Source organism: Sardina pilchardus, chromosome 4 (genome assembly GCF_963854185.1).
Source record: "Sardina pilchardus chromosome 4, fSarPil1.1, whole genome shotgun sequence".
NCBI lineage: Eukaryota > Metazoa > Chordata > Actinopteri > Clupeiformes > Clupeidae > Sardina > Sardina pilchardus.
The window spans coordinates 11,131,148-11,156,459 of record NC_084997.1 but is presented as its reverse complement, the minus strand read 5'-3'; the positions used below and the strand labels follow the sequence as shown (position 1 = coordinate 11,156,459).

Below are 25,312 nucleotides of genomic sequence, written 5' to 3'. Positions count from 1 at the left end.
GTAGAGAGCAAATAAGATTGTGTTTGGCTCTCCTGTGCTGACTCTTGTAGAGACCAGGTATAGGCTAAATAAATCTTATCTGTGCAAAGAAATTCATACACACACACACACACACACACACAATTTTATATAAATTCATCAACTGAAATGAATCAGAATATAAATGAAAGAAGACAAAGTTTGTCACATAGCCTTTGACCCAATCATTTATCCCTATATTTGCAGCTGGTATCCATATAGTCATGCCTGGGAACCAGATGATTTGAATTCATAAAAGCATCACTGCTTAAGAGATAATAAGGTTAGTGAGTTCAAATCGTTTTTGCAGGAATTGGAATAATTTGTTGGGGGCCGCCAGAAACACAGAGGGATTGTATAATGTTCCAGGTAATTGCATTTGTGCCATATCCCCTGTGTGCATGTACAACGTGCCAAAAAGATAATGATGACAGAATGTTGCAAACTTCAGTGGAATACATGATTTCTACGTCCGTACTCTTAAATTGATTTGGAGCATTTATTTGGTAATGATTACATGTACACACGCAAAAGCATGAGAAGACAGCTACTGCCACAGAAAACCGCAAGCATGGAAATGTGCTGTTCACACAAGAAAACAATACGAAGTAAAAGCACTCTGTAAAGCTGAGGGAAGGAAGAATGGTCTGACAGCTGCAGTCAAAAAACTCGGCGGCTCCCACAGTTTTTGCTTACAATACATTCAAAAAGTGAACAGTTAATCCCACAAGGTCCCCTTAACATTTTTTTTTTTTTTTTGCCAACAACACATTCAAAGATCCCCTCTTCCTACAATCTAAACCTGCCGAGTGCCTGTGTGGCACAAATCCCTAGAAACAGACAATAACATAACATAACAGACATGAAATAACAACTTGGAAGAGGGGCGAGTTCAACATCAAACATTCATGAAGAGGATCTGTGAAATAAAATCTATCTCACATTCCAGCACGAAAAGAAGAGAACACACAAGCATGTAGTTCAAGCCCAGTTACAGTGTTGTGGGATGGAATCGAACACGGACAAATGGGAGTGAGGTTGCTTTGACTGCAGTCAAGGCCGATACACAGTGTTGAGGTGTAAAGGTAGCAGCATGTAGGCACTTGGGCACACAGAAATGGACTTGACATTTTATGCTGTTATCGCCTTAAAGAGGCAAATTGTGCTGAATTTCGATGACAAAGGATTTGGCAGTGGCAGTATGCTTATCAAAGACACAGTAAGGACTTCATACAATTCATATAATATAATTCATATTATTTATGGATAACTGAATAAACAGCAACTTAATCCGGCAACAGCATCACGATTCCCTCTCCCCCACCAAATAATTCATCTGATCTGATCATTCATCTTGGTATGTTAGGTATCTAACAAATGGCAACCGATAAGGATTGAACACCTGCAGAGGAGAACCAAATCTCAGTGATAAAAACATGACTGGTGGTAAAACCTGAAAGCATAGATAATCCCTCTCTTGGGCTTTCATTTTAAATTCCATAAATGCTGCATTTGATCTGTTCAGGCCTACATAATTTAATATTTCACACGGCCTGGGATGAACTTGTCATGGTGGTACAAAGGGCAGTCCTGGCGTGTGACAGATATCATTCGCAGGGACAGAGAGCGTCTGAGAGTCTGTGTGTTTACTGAAGGTGTAGTCTAAGAAAATGTTCAATTCCCTTACTGATTTTAAGGCTTGCAGTTGTGTGATTAACTGTGCCAGAAATGACGTTAGAAAAGTCAACAATCCAAATGCATTAAGTCCACGGTAGGAAGAAACAGATAAACACAGGTGCTATAACACTGTGCTGATTGTGTCAAAATCTTTGCTTATCTGCGAGCTACTGGGCAGAGACTTCAGGTACTCGAGGTGTCTCCTGGCATCCTCCTGGTTGTGCCGGACGTAGTAGATGACGTAGGCGATGACCATGGCGAACCAGCCGAACATGGTGACGAACATGGCCACGTCGGTGGTCTTGTGGTGGAAGTTGCAGAAGTTGATGCCCGAGTCCAGCACCTGGATGACCGGCTTGCCGGCGTGCTCCTCCAGCACCGAGGTGTGGCAGCTGACCTCGTTGACCGTCTCGGGGTCCAGCTGGAGCTCGCGCAGCACCTCCTGCAGCGTGCACTCGCAGTGCCACGGGTTGTTGGACAGCCGGATGCGGGCGTGGAGCCGGGCGAAGGCCTCCTTGGGCACGCTCTGGATCAGGTTGTTGGAGAGGTCCAGCACGCGCAGGCTGTCCGCCACGCCCTGGAAGGCGTCGGCGTCCACCGCCTCGATGCGGTTGCGCGACAGGTCCAGCTCCTGGAGGCGCGGCAGGTCCTTGAAGGCCTGGCTGGGGATCTTGCGGATGTGGTTGGAGGAGAGCAGGAGGGCCACGGTGTCGTGGGGGAGATCCTGGGGGATGCTTTCCAAATTCCGCGAGGCGCACTGCACCACTGTCAATCCGCCGCGCTCGGAACAGTGGCAGCCTTTAGGGCAGGTGGCAGCCAGCGAGCTTGTGAAGAGCATTGTAAAAAGCAAGCCTTGGGCGAGGGTGTAGACTGCTAAGACAAGCACATTCCTTGGCAAAGGAGTCCCCATAAGGAAATGCATATCCAACAAAATGTGGCCTATTTCTTCTGCCCTAACAAGCAGTCATCACTTACAAAAAAACACAATTGATGGAATCACTGGCAATTCATTTATAAATTCAGCTTTGCCTTCTGTGGGCTGATTGGTTTGTGTGCTTTCCATTCCATTAGTTACACCTGATTCGCAATGGCAGGAGTCTTATTCATGAGAGTGATTTGAGAGAGCAGCTATCCACTGGGCAAATCACATTCCAAAAGGCTGTATTATAGGTTGACAGGAGAGAAATTCATCGTGGGATCAGCGTCTGGAGAGTCCTGCAGCAGCGATAACAAGGAGAGGCGCCGATCAGAGCTCGCATCCTCCTGTCATGAGAAGTTACAAATCAGAAAAAGAACAGAATGAGTGATTGCTCAATTAAGCTGTTTGCACATTGTCATAGTTCTCGCTACACCCTCACAAAGATTTTACATCCAAAATCTCCCGAATAATAATTTGTTTATCCACCCTCAGCAATATTGCTTTAGATGCTAAAATTATTATCCTTCGCCTCCGATTCACAACAACAAGAATATCTGGCGTCCTCTTTCAAATGATATGATGACAATCTTTTGTTCTGATAATGAAAGTCAACCCATAATAAGATTGTGTGGTAACAGCACAATGCATTTCCGAGAGGTGGCACAGCTTAAAATGAAATTCATTCCTATAAGGCTGTGCAATCCAAAACCTATCAATACCAATTATGCACATTTAACAAGAAACTGGCAAAGGCTAATGAAATTTAACTAATCTGTCATGTCATGGAGAATGAAGCTGAACGTCAATTTCTCTGATGTAACACTGGTGACAACAAACCATTTCTTGGCATATCTAGATTGAATGGTAGAAGGGTAAAACCATAATCTGGATCTCCAGTTGGAACTGTTATGCCCCCTTGTGGTTGGTTCTTTTCACAGACTGCATAATTTCTATACTTTTACACTTTTCAGCTTTAACTCATGTCATATTGATATTAAGGTAATGAAACCATTTGACTCTGCAATGTGGATAAATAAATGTTTGTTTCTGTATGCAATTACAGAACGGTAGAGAGGGAAAAAAACACTGATATGGAAAAGCCATATCTTCAAACACCAAATATTAAAACCTGAGTAGACTAACCTCACCTTAAATACAACCAAACCAGGTCACATATGTATTCCATTATCTGTCTATTGTATCAGTCAGAGAAAAACTGAGGGTTGTTTAGAAATTACATTTGTCAACAGTCAATGAGGACATAGCAAATAATTCAGAGTAATATCATCAAACTGGAGAGAGACAGATGCAGTGTCATCAATTAAGAATATCAACTGAATACAACCTCTGGGTTCTTCTTTAATTCAACAAACATGGTAGGCTACTGTCATATTTTATAACCAGCTCAAAGGCTACCTCATTCACAAATATCTATTTGTACCTGACATATCTGTCTGTATCTGCAATCATGGTCTGAAACATGCAGAAATCAATCATTTAAATTATACATCTATTACATGTAATATTATCAGATCACAGTGCCTGGTGGACAATAAGGTAAGCTATTAGGGGAAACTTACAAACATCACACAGCTGAAAGAACACGCATGAATCCTAAACAGAAGAATAACCCACCCCTGACAAATAATTACAAGTCCGCAGTTCAGATGAACACAATATTAGAAATAAACAGCAAATCCCAGCCTTTCAGCAAGCAGTTTTCTCCTGGCATACAGAGTAGCCCCATACACCTATAGACGAGCTATAGATCTGTATGTATCTTCTCGCCTTTGGCTCAACTGACTTAAAACCATTCATGAAATTAACCGCACACATAACTTAAGTTAGCCTAAGTGATACAAAAACACAGCTGTAACAGTTTTGCAACTTCTCCATGATGGTTTTCCCAGAAAGAAAGAATAATCCATAGCCTAATATAAACACGAAATACAGTTCCTGTGAGTGTCACCCCTCAGCACAAAAAAATGCTTCATACAGGTGTAGGCTAATTTGTAAAGTAACTTCTATGAATCCAATGAAAAAACAGCCTAATGTAAATACCTGGGAATCCTCTTGTCGGTATGGGAACGTCATCTACGGAAGAAATTCACACTTGTTGCCACTCCAACCGTTCCATCCAGTATCGTTCTCGTGTGAGCCACTCGACTCAACTGAATGAAGCAGCGCCGGTGTAAGATATTGACTGTGTGTGGTGATTGGACGAGCTGTCGGACAGGGAGCAGACGATAGTGCATTTGGTAACTCCCCTTTCTCCGTCCTGCGAAATGATGGTCCCTGTATGCAGATCAGTTTAGGCTACTTAAGAATAGTATTAATACAAGTTTAATGTTTTCTTAGTAAGATTGGGCTACCAAACATTTTATAAACAGTCATAATTAATGCTTCCACATAAACGTTTTACACTTATATAATTATTTCCTTGATTGTTTGTAGCTGCACATGCCAATTCGCAAAGCAATGTCATAAGATGTAGGGTCATTACAGTAAGTGTGTTCTGCACCTGCAGCGCATACTCACCGCGCGCTCTCCTGCGTGTAGCCTACTCCCTGCAGATAGATGTAGGCCTACATCAGGAGCGCCGAAATTATTTATGTGAATTAGAACAGGTAAGAACATGTGTTCCTGTTTTCGATGTGTACTTTAAGATTCAGCCGTGAAGAAAGGAGCGTACTGTTTATTTTAAAATCTTTAGCTTCGTGGTGTAGTTGCCAGCTGTGAAAATTCGGATGTTATGCAAAAACTAGAACATTAGAACTTGTTGATTGTACAAATTAAACAATAACATCAGTGTGGTGGTTTAGACAAGCTAAATGTAAGGCAGCCATGGAGGATGTCTTTACATCATCTTTACTGAACATAAAGGGATACATATCACACATGACGCTCATTAACAGATGGTTGGTTGGTAGACAGGCTAGTTGGTATGATCTTAATCCAAAATAGCCCATGCTATCCATCCTGCGCATCTAAAGACACTGTTCTTGGAAGACAAACTAGTGCAAGAAGCAAAAGCAGTTAAAATACAAACAAGACCTGCGTTTTGAGAGCAGTACGTTTTAATGTTGAATTCATTTCAGGCAGTGTAAAGTACAGCAATGTTCAGTTCTCTGTGAGATAAACAAAGTTCAAGGAGAGGATCATGGAGTGATCAGAAGCCTTGTACTTGAGAAGAAGTGATGTGAAAGTTTTGTAGTCTAACTGGAAGGCAGCTGAGTATTCTATGGTGGTGCATTCAGTCCTGCTGTTTGATGAGAACTCTAGCTACTGAGATTTCAGTGAGTTGTAAATCCAGCCTTTGTGGGCTGTCTATGGATATTCAGGTATTTTTGTATCCGGTCTGTCAGGTCTTGGGATGATGTGGTGTATGCCAGAGCTGTTTTAAGTTTTCAAGACACTAGCCCTATTTGATGAAAGTTATGAGGGGGTGGTTTGTGCAAACAGAATGATAATTCAGGTGAGATTCAAGGCCACAACAGCAGCAAGCATAGACTAGTTATGCAGTTTGATTAGTTTTGTTGATGTCTTCGATGCCCTTTTTGAAAGTATTTTCAGTAAAGAACAACAACTAAGTCTGTTTTTCAGATTTATTTTGAACTGTTTCAGACAGACATAATCACGAATGTCAAGTATTTTTCTTTATATCAGTAAGAGATTCTTTCTTGTCCGTGAGAAGTTTATTGTACTTGCTGAAACAACATACTGTAACTGACTAAAGGACAGGAACGTATTTTCAATGCATGGAAATTGTGGGCTTGTACCTTTGCAGTAGTCCGCAAGGTCCAGGGAAGCTGGCAGACTTTCATTTCTGACAGAGTTGACGTGTGGCCCACTCCTCACTGGGCTCCTCAATGCCCATAGTGTGCAAGACAAAAATCTGTCAAGAAATACTTAAAAATGGTTCTTCTGTTTTATTGTGTCATGCAAAACGTTTCGTCCCTCCAGTCTCCTTCCTTCCCTAATGAACTCGAGTATCTCTTATGATATATCACACCTGTCCTGCAGGGGTGGAGCCAGCTCATTACCTCATTTCCATCTTGCGGGGAAACATGTCTGCAAGTCACCCTGTGGTGGGAAGAAAATGCCAAACAACAAATACCTAAGAGTAAGCTTGAGCATGACAAATGAAACACAAGATAGGAAAGAATCGAGAAGTGTGCAGACTCCTTTTTAAGTATCAAGCACACTCAGATCATCTTGTAGATTCATTTGACAGGATGGAGATTTCAGTGCTTTGAAAGCGTTTCAAATGTTGCACAGTGTCATCTGTGTCTGTGCCTGTCTGCATAGTGTGTAGCGTCTTCAACATTTAATTGTGCAATGTACTTGGGTGACTTGCAAGGTGCTTCTAAATAAAATGCATTATTGTATCGTTATTGTATACATTCATGCATTGTTATTGTTAATAATAACTCTGTTATAAAAATGCACTGATCATTTTATTACCTATTTATTTCTAATGGTACATTTGTTTTATGTGCTCAGATGCCCTGTCTTAACAAAGTCATGGAACCTCAAGATAGTCAGAATAAATTAACACATTTTTTTAGCGAGAAAAGGTTGTACGAACACAACAGGAGGGTTAAAGCTTCCAGTTATGTGTACAGTATGTACAGATAATATGCACCGGTAAACTTGCTTTAATATGGATAATTGTATTGGTACAGGACACAGAGATATCAGTCCCGAAGAGTAGCTCAACTCTCAGAAAGTACAAGGTATGTTGGATAGAGGAAAAATGTATGTGTGTGTGTGTTCGTGTGTGTGTGTGTGTGTGTGTGTGTGTGTGTGTGTGTGTGTGTGTGTGTGTGTGTGTGTGTGTGTGTGTGTTATATGTGTTACTCTATATGTGTTCATCTGAAATTATTTTTGTTCTACAACTATTGTTATACTACTACAGTATTTCTTATGTTTTGTTCTCCTCCTCTCCCTCCTATCTGTCTGTCTGTCTGTCTGTGTGTGTCTGTGTGTCTGTCTGTATGTCTCTCTGTGTCTGTCTGTCTGTCTGTCTGTGTGTTTTTCTGTGTCTGTCTGTGTGTCTGTACTGTACAGTATATAGCCTGCTAGAGGATGGAATGTAACCAGATGACACATCATAAAACCCTGTGAGGAAACAGCGATGAACTCTCTATCAAAGGTGAATTCTCAATGTACCTCCAAAGTTGTTTGCACCTTACAGAATAGTCATTGACCAGAATTATAGTAGTCATAGTGGTATTATTCACTCAGTATTAAATCATATGGCCCTATAGCAGGGCAATTATTTGGTAGGTAGCCTTTGATGGGAATGCAACAATAGCCATCTGGAAGTGGATATTAATTACAATCTCTGTGATTAATTGTTTGTTTACAGCAAACGTAGGTGAGGGAGGGAGAGCAAAGAGAAACACAGATCTTATGCGGTCGGCAGATCTTTTGTTTATTGCTAATTTAGTGCTCAGGAGCAGAACACCAGTATTTCTCCTTTTGGATGGTGCACTTTTATGGTCCACATTCATGCAATTTGAAAAAAAAAAACAGAACATAGATTAAATTTGACCGGCACAGATTTAAACGCATCCATGTTAACAATTAATATTCTGAGAATATACAGTAAGCGCTTCTCATTTTTGTAATTGCTGTAACCCCTTTCCACAGAAGAGCTTTTACAACAGCATACGGCATGAGTCTCCTTAACCTTCACTCTGGCTCTTTCGCATTAGTGCTGATTGATTTCGGAGTTGGCACCTTCAAGGGAAGTACCAGTTTGACAGCATTAGATTTGGAGTCCATTACAGTCAAAAGGCTTCAAGGAACAGAGTGAGCATAACTAATTTTAGACATGTTTGATGAATGCACTCAATGCAGGTCACGAGAAGTACCAGGTCAAAAGTAATGAAAACCCAAAAAGGCAAAGCATATTTATTTCCTGAGACAGTTCATCCTTTCTCTACTTTCAGTAGTTTAATATTGTCATACCTTGACCTTATCCTTGATCTTTCTTAAATGCCAGAACTGAAGCAGTTTCATGAAAACATCTCACAAATACTGAAAGTATGTAAACGATGTGGTAAGCAAGACAAAACCTCCAGAAAAGCCCAAGTCATCCCGATTCTGTTGTCCAACAGAATTTTAAAAGTAAGGACTCAGCATTACTGTCAGTAATGGTCGCTATTTGTCTACATTACACACACTTAAGCACTTTTCTTCGGCCTCGCCGTCTATAATTACTTCAGATCCACTCGACTCAGCCAGTGAATACTAAAAACAACCATCCCTTCAGGTAGCCAATGTCGTGTGATGACCTGGAAAAAGTTGGCAAATGAGTGTTTAGAATGATTCAGGGCAGGGGAAGGGTTAGCCGCGCAGCTGCCATTAGCGATGTACAAACTGTGCCTAATTGTTTATCAAGGCGGTTCATTTTCTCTCAACACACCTGTAACGTAATGAATTCTCCATGCCTAGGAGTGCCTAATAGACAAATTACATGTGTCAACTGTTGGAGAGTGAATTTTGTTTCTGCATCCAACTTGCTTATTCAAGCGTGGCAGTCCTTTGACAAAGACAATCCATCTTTTTTGATGGGCAGGGTCCTTATTAGAGGTCTCCTCGCTCCTTTCAGATTTATCAGTATTAGATCACTGGTTCATCAAGTCCAGATAACTGGCTAAGGTCAGAGTGGTAGACCAGTCAGTGGTTGAATCATGAAAAATATTGACCTTTGACATTTTTGTTCAGTTTATTAGAATGATTTGTAGTGAGAGTAAGATCTGTTTTTTTTGTTTACTGTTAGTATACCTGATTATATCCCCTAGATTATTTTAGAATATAATACAACTATTGTCTGAAGTGAATGAACGTGAACATAAACCCATTAACATGATGTGAAAAGTTAATGAACAGTATAAGTTCTAAACTACAGCTTATTTCAACTGAATGAATACAGACCCCCAAAACAGATCATGATAAAAAAAAGGTAATGAGTGTTGCTGCTCTAAATGAATCCAGTGCTGTGAATTGTCACCTGTGCGTAGGCACCTGTCTCGACTCCCTGCTGAGGAAAGTCTACCAGGGTGAGGTGTCAAGCATCGGTGCCTGCAAGACATAAAAGGTGCTGAGATCTTTGGATTGAGACAGAGGTAATTATACTATACTTGACAAATTAAATTTGGTGGGAGGGAATGAGCCATATGTAGTGTCAGGCACCTGTAATTGAAACGCTTTTCAAAATGTCACTGTGACAAGGTTGCACACCCCCTTCCACACACACACACACACACACACACACACACACACACACACACACACACACACACACACACACACTCACAAACACACAAACATACACATACACTCACACACACACACACACACACACACACACACACACACACACACACACACACAACATACACTCATACACACACACACACACACACACACACACACACACACGCCCACACACACAAACTCTCTCACACACACACAAACTCTCTCACACACACACACACACACACACACACACACACACACACACACACACACACACACACACACACACACACACACACATGTTGCAGAAAATAGTGTACAGTAAATGTTGACATTCAAATCCCCTCCACTGGTTGGAAATGAGTATGTCTTTGTTCGGCAGGATTTCCTCCTAGGCTTCCTCACCTGAACTCATTATGTCGTCTCTGTCTTTGTTTGTTTGCTGTCCACACAGGTTGTCGTGGTGACAACAACAAAAAAAAAACAATCACATAACTATGCAAAGAGGCTGGCAAGAACCTTTGGGGCGATCTTTAGCATTGTCCTTTTGAATTAGTGAAGCGTGTCTCACAATTTCCACACCTGATTTGCATGTGGTTCCAAAAGCAAATCCTTTGCACGGTTATCCACGGCCACCTCCCCATCACCCTCTCTCCACCAGCCCACCCACGCCCCAGAGGCTTCCTCTGACTCGTCAGGGCACCTGGCTGATGGAACAATTTTGTTTTTCCCCTTTTCAGAGGTAAATATCCCGCTGAATACAAATTAACAACTTTGCACAGTGAAGGGCAAGGACGCCAGGTAGCAAAGCGCAGCGCAGCACACTGAAGGGAAGTGAAAGAGACAAGTCTCAGGAACAGCTTTTGACTGTTATACGGAGCGCGTTAAATTATTCAACCAAATTCCTCCCCCACCCCCAACCACCTTTAACGCACTAGCCACGAACTCATCCAGACGCCTGCCTCTCCCCTCGCCCCCCCCTCTCTCCTGTTCTCACCCACACAGATTCACCAACTCAGCGGTGGTGCTGAAAGATGCCCTTGACGGTAACCTGATATGCCGCACCGAAAAGGCATATCCTGTGTCCGATTAATACCCGCAGCAGTGCAGTCGATTATACGCCTGTTTGCTTACAGTTTTTCTCGATTGTTAACACACATTTTCTGAAAACATGCCTCATATTCTCAGAACTCTACACACTAATCCAAAACAACACACACAATGGGCAAAACTCCACAATTCTACTGCAAAATGACACTTTACCTTCAAAACAATGTAATTTCTCCTCAAAATGCTCTTTTGTTCTCAAGAGACACACACAAACCATCATATATCAAGACATTTACAAGGACCAGTTGAACACTGATGTGCTCAGTGTAAAACACTGCGATGAATTGAAAACACTTCTTCTCCATTCATTATAATGACATGGGCCTTTTTTTGTTCAGTGTTACACTACAAACAGTACTACAAACAGTAGATAAGCTGATACAGTAAGTTGATATGCTTACCCTATCAATATTTTGAAATATCTCATTGTTTTCTATTATTTTTCTTTGTATTTCCCGTAATGTTATGCGTTTTTTTCTAGGACAATGCTCATGATTTCAGTTTCCTGTTCAGGAGACAGAAGCCCTTGTGTTGGTAATCTTTCGGCTGCCAAACAAATAGTCAAATACTGTAAACTATGTAGGAATACAAAGTAGGATTACAGTAATTTCCCCAAATACTTGAAACATACTTTATTTTTACAGTCCTACAGAACAGCCCACAGTCAATACTTCTGTGCTCATTGAGCTGTATAGTACTGTCCGGTACTGTACTGTATTGATACGCAGCACTGCAATGTTCTAGTGGCTCGGATCTCATCAGAGATTATGGTCCTTGGCCTCCCCATCCTCCTCCTCTTACTCTCACTCCTCTGGCTCTGCCTCTGCCTGTACTACTACTGTAATACTAAAGCTCTGATTGCTAATTGTAAGACTGTGTGACAGGAGTTTGCCCATCTGATGAGTCAGTGTGCATGGTAGGGCAGTTAGCTTTAGAATTTGAATGGCAGTGTGTTCTTTGTGAAAACAAGAGATTTTCTTCATGAAAATTGTGTCTAATGCACAAAATTGTGTGTAGTGTTTTGAAAACAGTGTGTTATAGAACTGCAATTTGAGTGTAAAGCCGAAGTTGTGCTTATAGTTCAGCAGAATCGGTTCAGGAGGTTTGTGCATGAGCTACATATTACTGGAATTGTGTCTCAAGTACCAGAAATTGTGTGTAAACAATTGAGAAAAACTGTAAGTGCAAGGGATTGCTTATCGTGGGAGCCTCCTTTAACAGGGACACACGGCGAAATGTAGTCTAGGGCTTGGGGATGGCAATCAGGAACTGCTTTAATTTGGGCTTATTTCCAACCATGAATAAACTGTTAAGGGCAGAGCATAGTGCTGAGCTAAGGTGACCCTCTCCAATCCACACACACAGTCACGCACACACACACACACACACACACACACCCCAGGAGGCATGGGGCTAATTTGGAAACATGCCTACAGCCTTGAGTGTCTCTCCCCCTGACCTGTTTGCTGGCACTGCAGGGCCCAGGCATACAGTACATGAGCAGGTTGCTGCCAGACCATCCAGATGAATCATACTGTACTGTGTCTCTCCCCCTCCATACCTGTGTGGGCTTGAGTTCATTTAATTGGCCTGAAGAACACCTCTCTTGACCCACAGGTTCCATTCAGGTCCCATTCAAAAATGGGAGAGAATAGGAAGGCAGCTCCCAGTGACAAAAGCGAACTTCAAAGCAAGGTACGGATCAGGTGCTTCAGCTAATACAGCTCATGAGAGACATTCCCTTGGATTGTGCAGTTTGCCTACATGAAGTGCTCTGCAATAGCCGTCTGCTGTGTAGGCCTCTCCAAGGACATTTGATCAAATGATTGTTATACAGTACAGTATGCTCAGATGGAGGCCATCAGGTTAAACTCCTTTAGTAACACTATTCAATTCCCTCCCTGTTATGTTGGTGTGGTTGCAGGGGCCTTTTTCTGTAACCATGGCAGTGCTTTTGATGAGGGATGGGGGAGTAGCCTACAGATGTGCTTAAGGTGTAGAGCACTGAGCCTGTTTGGCCACATGAGCCATAGAGATGAATGCTGGAGCAATGCACACGTGTGTGCTCAATATCGGTTAGCCCCCTAGTGGTACATCAAGGCTTGGCTTGGCAGTCAGTAGGTGGTGAGTGTGGCCCTCAAAGGGACGTTTGAAGAAGAAAAAAAGAAAAAAAAATATCACAGGCTTTATTTACACAGGTCAGATTTATTAAAGCGCATCATAAAACAAAATAATCTGTTCAATCAGTCAGTGCACAATCAATCAGAATGACATCAAGGGAGAAAAGAAAACAAGTTTATTATTTCCTTTTTTACAAAACATTTGAAAGTTAACCTAATCTCAGTAATTTAAATCTAATATAGACCTGCAAGCAGCGAGATATCCAACATAAAATAATAACTCTTTATTACATTTTCAAATAGCAGAATGTACAGAAGCACAGAGAGAGGGAAAGGGCCCTTTGTTTTTTTGCTGCTCTAGTACAAGTAATAAAATGTGCAAGTACAAAAAATGACAATGAATTCAATAAAGAAGACTTAATATTAAGACCTTAATTTATCTGAATGCTTGAAATTATTTGATTGTTTTTGTTTGTTTGTGTTTCTGCAATGAGAATGCAGAAATTACCTTGTTGGTCATTTTTATTGTAATGCCATGAGCTTGGTTTGTATGGATGATGAATGAAAACAAAAAATGAAGATAAAGATGCCTGAACTATGCCTCTATACCACGTTCTCTGACATTTAATAGCAAGTGAATTTGAAAATGATGAAAAATCTTATTGCAGTCATAAATAGCAATACACTGTATGGCAATACACTGTTTAATCCAGATGCATCACTCACCCTAACAAAGGAGGCAATAAATACTGCTACTAATAATAATTATTATAATAGTAATAATAATAATAATAATAATAATAGATGATCAACTGCCTCCATTGTTACTCCTCTGAATAAGATGATAGGGCTACAAAGCATGCCTGTAAAAAATAGGCCAAAACTTCCACAGAGAGCTACAATTCTGTATGTCAGACCTACTGTAGTATTACAACAAATAGAACATTCCACAAAATAACTACAAGACAATGTCCTGTATAAACATACAATCTAACTCAATAGTGAAAAATTCTAAGACACTGACAAAACAATTCGGCTTCAAATCAGTGCAAAAAAACCAATGGGAAAACCCCAACAGGTCCAGTCATGTTCTTGTTGATTTTCACGACAACATTTGTTTTCATGTCAAGTCAATAGGACCATATTCAGCCAAAAATGTTGTGCGGAGATTTCCATATGCTACAGTATGAGCTAAAACTCACTGCATTCAGTTACGTAACTCAGCACAGAGATGCTAGACAGAATGCCTCGGATACTCTTCCAAGGAAAAAGACAAATAGTGTGTAGTTATAGAACAGTTGCAGTTTCAATGCTTCAAGCAGCAGCTGGAATATAATTACACAACATAACTCTCTGTATTAGTGTGAAAACAGTGTTTCTTACAACACCCCAACAAGAGTATCAGGAATACCTAATGACCAAAGACACCGACTGCAAATAGAGATCATTCCAAAAAAGAAGAGTAAACCCAGTCGAAGAAAGTCAGAACGACGTTATTAGTGTTGAAAGAGTTACATTCAACTTTCATTTTCTGTACCAAAACCGAGACCTTGCATCTGATCAGAAATAAAGCAGAGGAACATCTAAAAACACTCCCTTACAAGTAGGATTAGGAAGCACAACGTCCTTGAAAACTGTGTTGGAGTAAGATTGTCAGACTTCATAAAAGTGATCTCATAGCTCATATTGTTGGAAAATGAAAACAATAAAACAGAATAACGTCATGAAGTCACACATAAGCCTAGATGTGTTGGGACTGGTAGGTACACTGAGAAATGAAAGACTGAAGTAAGTGACAGACACAAATTTCACGAACACATTAGAGCCAATTTTCTTCTGATTTGACTAAAAAACGTGCATGTGCTTGGACTTTTTCATTGTGATGGTGTGTGCATAGCTTATATCTATAACCGGAACAGTTTCTCGTCAAATGTGTTTGGAGATCTTGTGATCATAATCATACCGTGGTCAGAGCTTCAAAAATAATCGCATATCAACCAGGTGTTTGGACTTGATCACATGAGGCAACACAGTGCGCTTGTGTGATCTTTATCAGAAACAAAGACACACTGGTCTGTCGCTAGATTGGATGCAAATGGAAAATAAACAATCAACGTTTACAGGAGTGAGCAGGCTAGGGTGGCAGACCTCCCCTCCCCAGAGCCACTCGGATTCCAGCCCGAACTCATGAACATTCCATGGCCTAAACCACTTGGTTCAATCCAAACAAAACAACAACAAAACAAAAAAGATACACATGTTCATTAATATGTCTGACATCTTCCACGCTAAGTGGTGTGGTTGATGATTTGGTCCTCAAGCGAAAGAACATGGTTATATTGCCATTTTTGTATAAGGGACATGCTGTCTGGCAGATGATTAGGCTGTGCTGAACGTGCATGTTCAAAAAGCTGTCAGTGGAGACCAGTCCTGTATGGCATCAGCATGCAGGCTCTTGCTATATAGCTTCTGTCAGAGCATTAGTGATAAGAAGAGGAGTTTTGAAGATAGATAGAGAGAGAGAGAGAGAGAGAGAGAGAGAGAGAGTTGGAGGAGCAGTTTGAAGATCCTCGACAGAAGAGACGTGCAAGATGTCGGCGTATGTGCGGACAGACAAACAGACCAAGGGTGAGCGTGAATGGGATCAGGAAGGTGGGATGGGATAGGAAGATTCCATTATCGTCACAGTGCTCTGTATTCACTTTCAACCAATGACAGCTGGTCATCTTGATCACTGGTAGAGATATTCCTATCTGAAGCCAAGAACAACACTCAGCTTAGGAATGCGCAAGAGAGTCCACTTAAGAAAAGATCTCCAAATAGACCTGATGGCGAGCCTGAGTCACCTCAGCCCAGTGTACCTGATGTTTATTCATTGGGCTGCTTGTGCATTATCAGTGGCGTGACCAGATTATCAAACGAATACAGGAGAGAGTGATAATGCATCTGGAGTGTTGCTCCCAAGTGCCACCTGAACAGACACACACACAAATGCACAGCTTGACGGAGATGCAAGCATTCCATCTGTTTCCTGTCTTTAAGATGGACTCTCATAACTTTATCATGGTGAGTAAAGTTATTTGACTGTGGTTCACTAAGAAGCCCACATAGATTGGCTTTTCTCCTTGAAATAATAATTTGGTTTACTTATTTGTGTGCGTATGTGTTTTCTATTCTTTATGCTGTTGTGAATATTGTACAGTATGCTAAATGAGATACATTTAGTGGCAAGCATAGAGTAAAGTGTTTCACAAGAATATGAAATGAATGGATTTACATATAAATGGAGTGGCATGTCAGGTACTAGAGTGACAAAAAAGTTAAGTGTCCTTTGAAATCAAAAGAGGTTGAGGGCCAATACGGAGCATCAAGATAACGGGTGTGGGAGGAACAACATTAAAACTGGGACTTTTAAATATGTGCACATTGTAGAATTAAAATGAGCTTAGTTACTTAAAATGCAGGATAGCTGAGTACAGAGAGAGAGAGAGAGAGATAAACAAACTAGGTGCAATGCCATTGGCTCAAGGGTCATGTGATGCAGTGAAGGATGATGGGTAGAAATTAGAGTGTGCCCATTCCAGTGACCTCAGACGTCAGCCTAGAACAGTCAGGGGGGAGGGGGAGGCAGGGGGAGAGGGGGGGAAGAGATAGAAAAATAGAGAAAAATAAAACAATTCTGAAAGCACTTGACACGTTTCGCCAAACACTAAAAGTTCTGAAGCGGCCGTTCACCTTTTAATGGCTCTACGTGTTTAGCGTGTCTGTAAATCGGTCATGCATTTGGATTATCAGATGCATTCAGGCATAAAACAATCGACTCCCTTGCCAGCTACAAATGTCTTTAAAAAAACGTTCTTTTTTTTACTTCCTCTTTTAAACTCAAGAAAACAAACATATTTATCATCCATAAAGAAATGAATGGTGTTAATGGCTAATTCCTAGGCTCTGATTGGAACTGATTTCCAACCTGTTTTGGTTCTCTGAAACCCATGTCTGCAGTCACAGCATTCTCCTTACATGGGTGCATCACATCACTCTAGTTGCCCTACCAACAGCATTGCTTATTAGCAGTCAAAAAGCAATTACAGTTTTTGTGTTTTTTTTTTTAAACGTTTTACATTTTTTGTACATTTTTAATGCTTTCCTGACAAGAAACTACAAGACTTATTCAGCAACCATATTCAACTAAGCTAGCAGTAAAAAGAAAACAAAGAAAAAGACAAAAATGAAATAATACAGCTTGATTGATTCTAAGCATTCAACATGCTGAAACACTATACTTGATCACTACATTTTAACATGAACAAAATCAAACCACAATTATTTGTCTTCATCTTTAGCAATAGCCTACTCATACAAGCAACGCTACTGCTGAAGGTATATTGTAAAGTGAGGGGGGGGGGGGGGGGGGTCTAATGAACTCTAAAAGGGTGGGATGCACAATAGGTAACTGGGGAGGGTGTTTTGGGATAGGAAGAGAGGGGGGCAGCTGCTGTTTGCTTCTGACAATGACACCAGTTTGGGGCTTCAGGATGTAGTCATGGCGGATGGGTCATTCCACATGGCTGCCACGTCTCTGAACCTGCCGGTGGGGAACGGTGGGAGAGCAATAAGGCGTTAGTATCCCACTCGACGGAGTCGCCAATCTCTCTCTAGGCGGCCTGCCTGCAGCGAGACCACCACATGCGACCGCTCCCTCCATTCATCTGTGTCGTCACGACAACGACTGCGTTTTACGTGATAGAGCTCACTCTTTTGCTGTCATGGTCACGTTTTCTGTGAAGCCATGCTGTGAGATGTACAGCTTTTTAGATACAGGATGTGCATTGTGCACCTGTGTTCTGTTTTTCAGCTACAGACTACAAATGTTCCCTGTCCTCAACTGTCGAGGAAAGAGACGGTTTAACACAAAAGAAATAACAAGGTGGTGGACCGAGAGCACTCCTGTAACCTTCAGCACTGAAGCTATTGCCTTAGGCTGCAAACGGGAAGACTATTAGAAAGAAAAATCACTATGAATGAACAGAAGATGATATCATTAGTATAAGACTTACAGAGTACATTAATTCCAAACTCGGTCTTATTCTTCAACGTGGAGGAAGAACATAAAAAGAAATATTAAGAGAACACACTCCTGTGTCCTTGTTCGACTTCAAGGTATTTTCTTTGAGGAAAAAGAAGCTAGGATTCCATTGCGAGGAGAAGTAAAGACACAAAGCCATACATCACAGCATGAACGGTCGGCCCACCGCTAGGCTATCACTTATTTCAGGGCACGGTGCGGGGTTACCTTGCATTAATGAGGTACTGGGCGAGGCTGATGTTGGCGGGGGTTCCAGTGATGGTGATCTGGCGCTCGGATGACCCTTCCATAGCATTAGCGATTTTGATCTGCGCTCCAGACATCTGACGGATCTCGTTGATTTTGGTTCCCTGGCGCCCGATTATGCAGCCTATTAGCTGGGAAGACATTACAGAATTTCTTACAAAGGAGAAAAGAGAACGTGCCAACCCGCTGTGTAGAATTAAAAAAAAAAAATCTTTGGTCTTATCTCATGCACTTCACATAGTCCTCTGAGAATGTAGCTTTCCACAAATGTTGTAATGAAGGCTAAATGTCTTCTAAAACAACATTGATAATAACATTATAACAACAGCACCATTACCAATTATGTCATGAGCCCTCGAAAACATCAAAAACTCTCAGGGAAAGTGTGCTAAGGTATCTCTATTATCACTGTTTAATAGGGCAAGAACCCCTGTGTTTTCGTTCTCCTACTCACATCATTGGGAATGGAGAGTTCATGAGTACTGGCCGGGGGACTGGCATCCAGACCTACAGTATTGAGCAGCCCAGAGAAGGAGAGAGAGAGGAAGGGAAGGAGGGAAAGGGGGGGTGAAGTAGGGAAGGGTGGAGAGAGAGATAGTGGGGGGAGAAAAGGGGGATTAAGGAGGGATGGGTAGAGAGAGAGAAGGGAGGAGAGACATAAAAAGGTGTAGAGTGGAGAGGAGGAGAGAGCAGCATAAACAGCATTTTAAGCACACAGTGGGGGAGAGCCGTGAGGCTGCAGCCAAGTGGTCTCTGGTGTACGAGGTCGTGATCAGGCAACAATGGCCTCCGGCCTTCCTCCAGGAGCAGAGATAATGTGGAGAGAGAGAGAGGGTTTACAGCTGAGATGCATTTATTTTTATATCCTAACTGGAAAACGTGTGTACATTCACATATTGGACCCTGCTGGGGCAATTTAAATGATAAAAGGGATGAGCGAAATGCCGGCCTTCATTAAGATCAAGATACTGGGGCATGACGCAACTTTACCCGCAAGCCCAAACCCAACGCTGTCATTAAACACTCATGACACTTTAAAACTGAGACACGACTGTTGATGGGCAAATATGCATGTCCTCATATGAACTGTTTGAAGGGCGCTGAAAAATAACCCACTAGGACGTTCTTCTAAGAGGAAACTTCATGAGCGGGTCCCTGTTTTGTTCAATCAGTTCTGACACAAATGGCTTATGGAGGACGCTAGGGTAAAATGGAATCAGGCGCAACTATATTTATTCATGAGACATTTTTTCTGGTTATGAAAATATCTACACCATATTGCTTGAATAAATTCTACACGTGCATAGTGGATGCAAGGGTTACATAAAAAACATGTTATTAACAGCTGTATATTTTCAAATTTTGAGGTTTGTTTTTTGAGTTGCCACGCGATTGTTTTTGTTTAGAACTGAAGCAAAATGTGGTAAAAAAAAACAGGAAAAAAGAACACATCAAACCAAAGGTGCTACAGTCATGGAGAGCATCCACCGGGGGGGTATGTCATGAAGCGCGACATGGAGAAACAAAACAGGAAAATAAGAGAGGAGGAGAGAGAGAGAGAGATAGAGAGATAGAGGAAGAGAAAGAGACACAGAGAGTGTGTTTCTACAGGTACAAAGAGAAGGAAATAGTCCAAAAGGGTGGATGGGTACGTACCAGGGAAAGCAGGGGTGGTCTGTCCAAGGGGGGTAAAGGGGGTTTGCTGCATAGCCAACTGGTGAAGCTTGGTCAGCTGCTGAGGTGGGGGAGGGACAGTAGAACTAAGAGGTTATTGTTGAAACAGAGGTGAACACTGAGAAATCAAGATGCAAAACTAGAAGAGAGACAGAAAGAAAGAAAGGAAGGAAGGAAGAAAGAAAGACAGAAAGAAAGAAACAACGAGGAGCAGAAGCCAGGACAAACTGTGGTGGAAGAAGAAAGAGAAAGAGAGAGAGAAGGAAGAGAGAGAGAGCGAAGGAAAGTGAGAGACTCTTGAGCAGGACTTGGCCTGACTTTTGGGACGTGAAATTGGTTGAGTGCGCCACTCTGACCGGGTTTACGTCTTACTTTTGGAGTAGGATTAAGCAATAAAGTCTTTTATCGTGAGAGATTTTGACATCTTAAACTATGATATATGAATTATTTTTTTCCCCTCACAACCTTATTTGTTTTATTTGTTTCATGCAACTGCTCAGGCCGCAGGGAAGACATAAACGCCTAAGCCTATTATGGTCTATCAGGTTTAATGCGATTTAATATTTAATGGTGTACAACACTGCTCAGCAAACAAAACAAACAGCCTTCAAATGAAAGCCCTGTCTATTTAAAATGGCCCTGTTCGTTCCTGTTTTCTCCGCGCGTCTCCTATGGGCATACGGAGAGCAAGAGAGAGCTGGTGGCTGGAGTGCTCACCTAAGTCTTTAATGAGGGTGAAACGGACATCCGGCGTCAAGCTGAGTGATGGTGATGTCAACCTATGCCTCCCTTGGCATCAATCACTGCCTCAGCCGAATTAAAGGAACTGACAAAGAGTATCTCTATGGATGCTCTGGCGATGAAGACTGATTAAGCGGAATTACAGACGGGGGGCTGCGCAGACTTGTGGGATTTGGAGGGCCGGTACCTTGGTGCACAGTCGGTTCTCTTGGCTTGGTCTCGGTTTACCAACGGAGCCAGATACACCTGGGGCAAACACTCAGGGTCAGTCCTGTCCAGCTCTGGACTTCCTCAAGCGCCCATATAAGGACACGGGAAGCCACAGCGAGCCGTTTTCCCGGGAAGCTAATGGAACCTCGCTCACGGGGTCAGGGCAGAGAGGGGGGGTCAAAAAACTCCGGAGCAAATTAAGGCGGGTTGGCTCATAGCCCTGGCCAAGCCTCCAGTCTGAGGTTTTTCCTCAGACACCAGGGCTTCACCCCGTACAGGAAATTCACCATCAGTGATCATTCTGCCGGGAAAGGGAGCCTGGAACAGCGCAAGCAGCGTGCATTTTTGTGATGAGAGGTTGACAGGTTTCAGAGAGTGCACACTTTCTGGCAATGCACCTGCTCTCTGTCATACTTTCATTGACTGCAGCAGGCCAAGTCCTGAGAGATCTTGTCCACAATGTTGCTACACTGGGCGGATCATTAGGATTCCAGATTGTAATGTGATGCCAATTAGACATGGAAAAAATGATGTATTAATATTATTGGGTAATATTAATATGACTTCAAGTCGGATAAGAACAAAAAGAAGAGGAAAAAAAGAAACGAAAAACAGAAACATGTCATGTCATGTAGGCTGTTGGTGTTTGTGTGGACTGGAAAAGGAGACTGGGAACTCACGTCGGGGTGAGGAATGGCATATTGTCCCTGAATTGTGTAGGCCTGTGGAGAGAGAGAGAGAGGTAGAGGGGACTCAGTCAGCGCCACGAAGACAACAGGTCAGACCAAATCAAGAGTGTTCCTGACTCTGCATTTACACAATTAACTAAATTATCGACAAATTGCTTTACAATGGTTATATTTCAGTAAGAAAACTAAGTAAGAAAACTAAACATGACTTGAACAACTTTTCTCAGATTAAAGTTCTTAACCTTCTCAATGACATCCTGTGTTAGCTTTTTGATATAAACATAATAATTACTATATGTTCTTACATTTCCTGAGAGAAAGGTCTTAATTTATCAAGCATTTCTTTAGTGAGTCTTTTCTGAATAATACATATTGAGATAGACTCTGTCAATGCCTATCACAAGAGCTGCCATTGATATCTAACGGAGCTGGACAGATGGAATGAATCAAGCAGTCTGGACATTTCTGTTAGATATCATTCAACTCTCAATCACACATCACTCACGCTTCAACCACACTTCTAGAGTTGGCAAAAATGAGCTGGAATGACTGATTAATTGACTGATAACAATATCCTTTTAACATTTCTGCAATGCTGCTATAGTTGTTCCACGTACTGTATCAAAGACCCTGCATAGGAAATATAACATCGTTCTATTCAACTGATATTACTGGAGACTGTAGGAATGTTAAAAGGATATGATATCTGTTTTGAAAGGGGAGGAGGTTTTGAAAAGAGACTCTCATGGCAGACATCAGTCAGGAGTAATAAGATATTTAAAGGCAGCCGGTTCAACAGAGGTGGCGTTGCACACTGTTTGCACCATACCAGTAAAAGCAAACTAATTTCTAATTTAATGACATCGTCCCAAACTCTTGAGATGGTAATGTCCCTTGATGTGATCCAAGGAGACTGCCTCAATTTCTTTTTGTTTCTAAACGTAATGAAATATTCAACAACAACTTTTTCATCTCCACAACCCCCCCCCCCCCCCCCTTCCTTAAAAAAAGAAATGAAACCCTATATCCCCTCCAACGTGATGCTCTGCCATGGAGCTCTTCCCTTATCCCCATCTTCCTCCTCCCCTTAGTCCCGAGCGTGTTAACCCTCCGCTGGGTGAGGGGGGGGGTGGGGTAGTGGTGGTGGAGTGGGCATGCAAGTGAAAAGGTGAGAAAACCTGAGTGCACTAACAGGCAGTGGCTGGTGCTGCAGTAAAAGGCTGAGGTTGGCTGCGGACGCCGCCAGCGGGTCGGCTCTTACCTGGCCACCTGAAAAAATGACGGGGGTGGAGGCGGGCTTTGGGCGGTAGGGGATGGTGGCACCTTTCGGTGGGGACTAGGAGACGGGGAAGAGGGAAGAGGCAGAGACCAGGTGTTAGACCAGGAGACGGCAAACAGGTAAGAGTGGATCTTTGTGTGTGTGTGAGAGAGAGAGAGAGAGACAGTGAGTGAGCGTGTGTAGACTGACAGAAATTCACAAGATTGTCTGGCCAAATGGGCCATCCTGATCACTAGCAGGAACACAACATCAGTCAAAACCAGTATAAATGCTGTGTGTGTGTGTGTGTGTGTGTGTGTGTGTGTGTGTGTGTGTGTGTGTGTGTGTGTATGTGTTCATTTGGTACAAGTCTGCCCGTGTTTGCTATATACTGTGATGTATGAAGGCTCAAAAGAAAAACCAAAGTTAGGGAAAAGAGATAACAGAGAGAGAGAGGGTGAGAGAGAACACCTCATGGTTACATGGGAACGTGTGGAATAGAGAGAGAGAGAGAGAAAGAGAGAAGAAAGGCAGGCAGGGCATGCTCATGGCCACCCTGTGCTGAGATTCCTCGGGCACTGCTTTACCAACACCATGTAGGACACGCCTCCGCTCTTCTCACCGAAAAAAAGGACCATGGAAAAACAAAAAAGAGCGAAGTGGAAGCCCCTTGTGAAAAGCACTCAAGGTCTGTGGGTTACGCTGAGAGCACATGATGCTTTTTTCATGTGAATATCGTTAAGTGGCACGGCACATTGATGCATTGCTCCATCACCACATCCGACTGTACATTTGACTCCAGTGAAGAATACTCAGCGTGTTTCTGCCCCCCCTCCCCCTATTTCTTCACTCGTGTGGGACAAAAAGCGTCTGCATGTCAGCAAGTCTTACAGGCCTACCAGGGACATAACAGCTGCATCAATCAATAACCATTGACGCGGAGATCAGCTGAAAGCATTACAAGAAGAAAGAAAAGAAAAAAAGAGTTCTACTGGAACCCAACACGTTGCTCAAAGAGGGGGGGGGGGGGGGGGGGGTGCAGCGGGGTAGCCTACATCATGTTACATCAGCAGTCCAGATAGAGCGAGTGTCCTGGAGAATACTTATAGGACAAAATGTCTTCAACGTCATCATGTTACAAAGCAGGCATGGAGAGTGGACAAGGGAGGGGGGGGGGCAGTGAGGGTGTTAACTGTGGTCAAGTGCTTTGTGCGACGGAAGTTGCCCGGCGAGCCAAATTCAATTGACTACGCAGGCCAGACTTCCGGTAACACTGTGGGTGCAGGGGAGAGACATTTTACTGCACCCCCCCCGGCATGTACTCTACCTCCAGCATGACGACACATATCTGCTTGACGCATTGGATGATGGCTTCGGGAGTCCCGGAGATTGTCACAGCGCGCTCTGTGGAGTTGGGCAGCATGTCCCCCGCCACCTGCACTTGCGCCCCTGTGGACTGCAGAGGAACAAAACGCTCTTAGAACAATGGGGTTCTCCGTGGGCCTGGAGAAGCACAAACGTTCTGAAGCTTTTAAACTCTCTGAAGTTCTCTATAACGTTCGAAATCGAGTGGAACTGCAGATGGAGTAGACTGAAAAGTAAATGTCTTTGTACAAGGCTTGCTCAGTCTGTGCTACTGCTCACTGGTGTGAGCCAAAATGTTGAACAAGGCCATTGACAGCCTACAAGATGTTCTATCAGACAAAATAATGAACCAATTAAGGTTACAGACTTTGGCCATCTTGTTGTTGAATTTAAAAGTAATTGTTTTGTCAGCACCTTCCGATAAAATCAGTGGTACTTACTTCTTGCTTAAACCTTTACTTCATTTGTTTTCAACTTTTATTTTGGTTTTTGGTCGGTCGAAAGTATATTGCACCATTATTTCAAGCAAGTAAGTCTTGCAAGCTGTTTTTATTTATTTATTTTATTCAAGTTGGATCCCTAAGAAGCTGTACATAATACTATCAAATCTCTGATGGTTTAACATTTTGCTGTAGTAGCGCTGCTTAGTGTCAGAGATGTATCCACTTCCCTCCCGAGCACCGAGGAGCGGGATGCTCTAGTCTAAATATTCAGGGCACATAAAACGCTGCACTGGTAGATAGCGTGTTTGCAGCTTTGCATGCAGGGCTGGCGTACCTCTCTCATCTCTTTGATCTTTGATCCTCCTTTCCCGATGAGGGAGCCGCACTGGCTGGCTGGCACCACCAGCCGCAGAGTGACTGGGGGCTTGCTGGTGGCTGGGCTGTTGCTCATGGCATTGACGATGTCCTGGAAAAACACCTGACATTA

The 25,312-nt window shown here is 42.5% G+C and overlaps 2 protein-coding genes across 10 annotated transcripts in view; both read right to left on the bottom strand.

The window, feature by feature from the left end:
* Nucleotides 1-1,584: 1,584 nt before the first annotated feature.
* On the bottom strand, nucleotides 1,585-2,533 carry lrrc3 (leucine rich repeat containing 3). The gene has a single exon (XM_062533624.1). It carries the CDS (start codon nucleotides 2,531-2,533, stop codon nucleotides 1,817-1,819), a length of 717 nt encoding a protein of 238 aa, XP_062389608.1. The 3' UTR covers nucleotides 1,585-1,816.
* A 10,645-nt stretch (nucleotides 2,534-13,178) lies between these two features.
* Nucleotides 13,179-25,312, bottom strand: part of pcbp3 (poly(rC) binding protein 3) — a 48,987-nt gene continuing 36,853 nt past the window's right edge. For 2 of the 9 annotated variants that reach the window (XM_062534160.1, XM_062534151.1), the window contains 8 exons: nucleotides 25,160-25,303; nucleotides 24,345-24,473; nucleotides 22,952-23,095; nucleotides 21,751-21,792; nucleotides 20,102-20,180; nucleotides 18,900-18,952; nucleotides 18,407-18,576; nucleotides 13,179-17,698 (listed from right to left, as the gene is read on the bottom strand). In XM_062534160.1, the coding sequence (XP_062390144.1) occupies nucleotides 17,644-17,698; nucleotides 18,407-18,576; nucleotides 18,900-18,952; nucleotides 20,102-20,180; nucleotides 21,751-21,792; nucleotides 22,952-23,095; nucleotides 24,345-24,473; nucleotides 25,160-25,303 (816 nt within the window). In that variant the 3' untranslated portion in view covers nucleotides 13,179-17,643. The remainder of the gene's footprint in view (nucleotides 17,699-18,406; nucleotides 18,577-18,899; nucleotides 18,953-20,101; nucleotides 20,181-21,750; nucleotides 21,793-22,951; nucleotides 23,096-24,344; nucleotides 24,474-25,159; nucleotides 25,304-25,312) is intronic. The other 7 variants (XM_062534152.1, XM_062534157.1, XM_062534153.1 and 4 more) reach the window with 7 other exon arrangements.

Excerpts from the sequence above, each read along its gene's own strand:
- lrrc3 (XM_062533624.1), bottom strand. The coding sequence starts at position 2,533 with ATGCTCTTCACAAGCTCGCTGGCTGCCACCTGCCCTAAAGGCTGCCAC.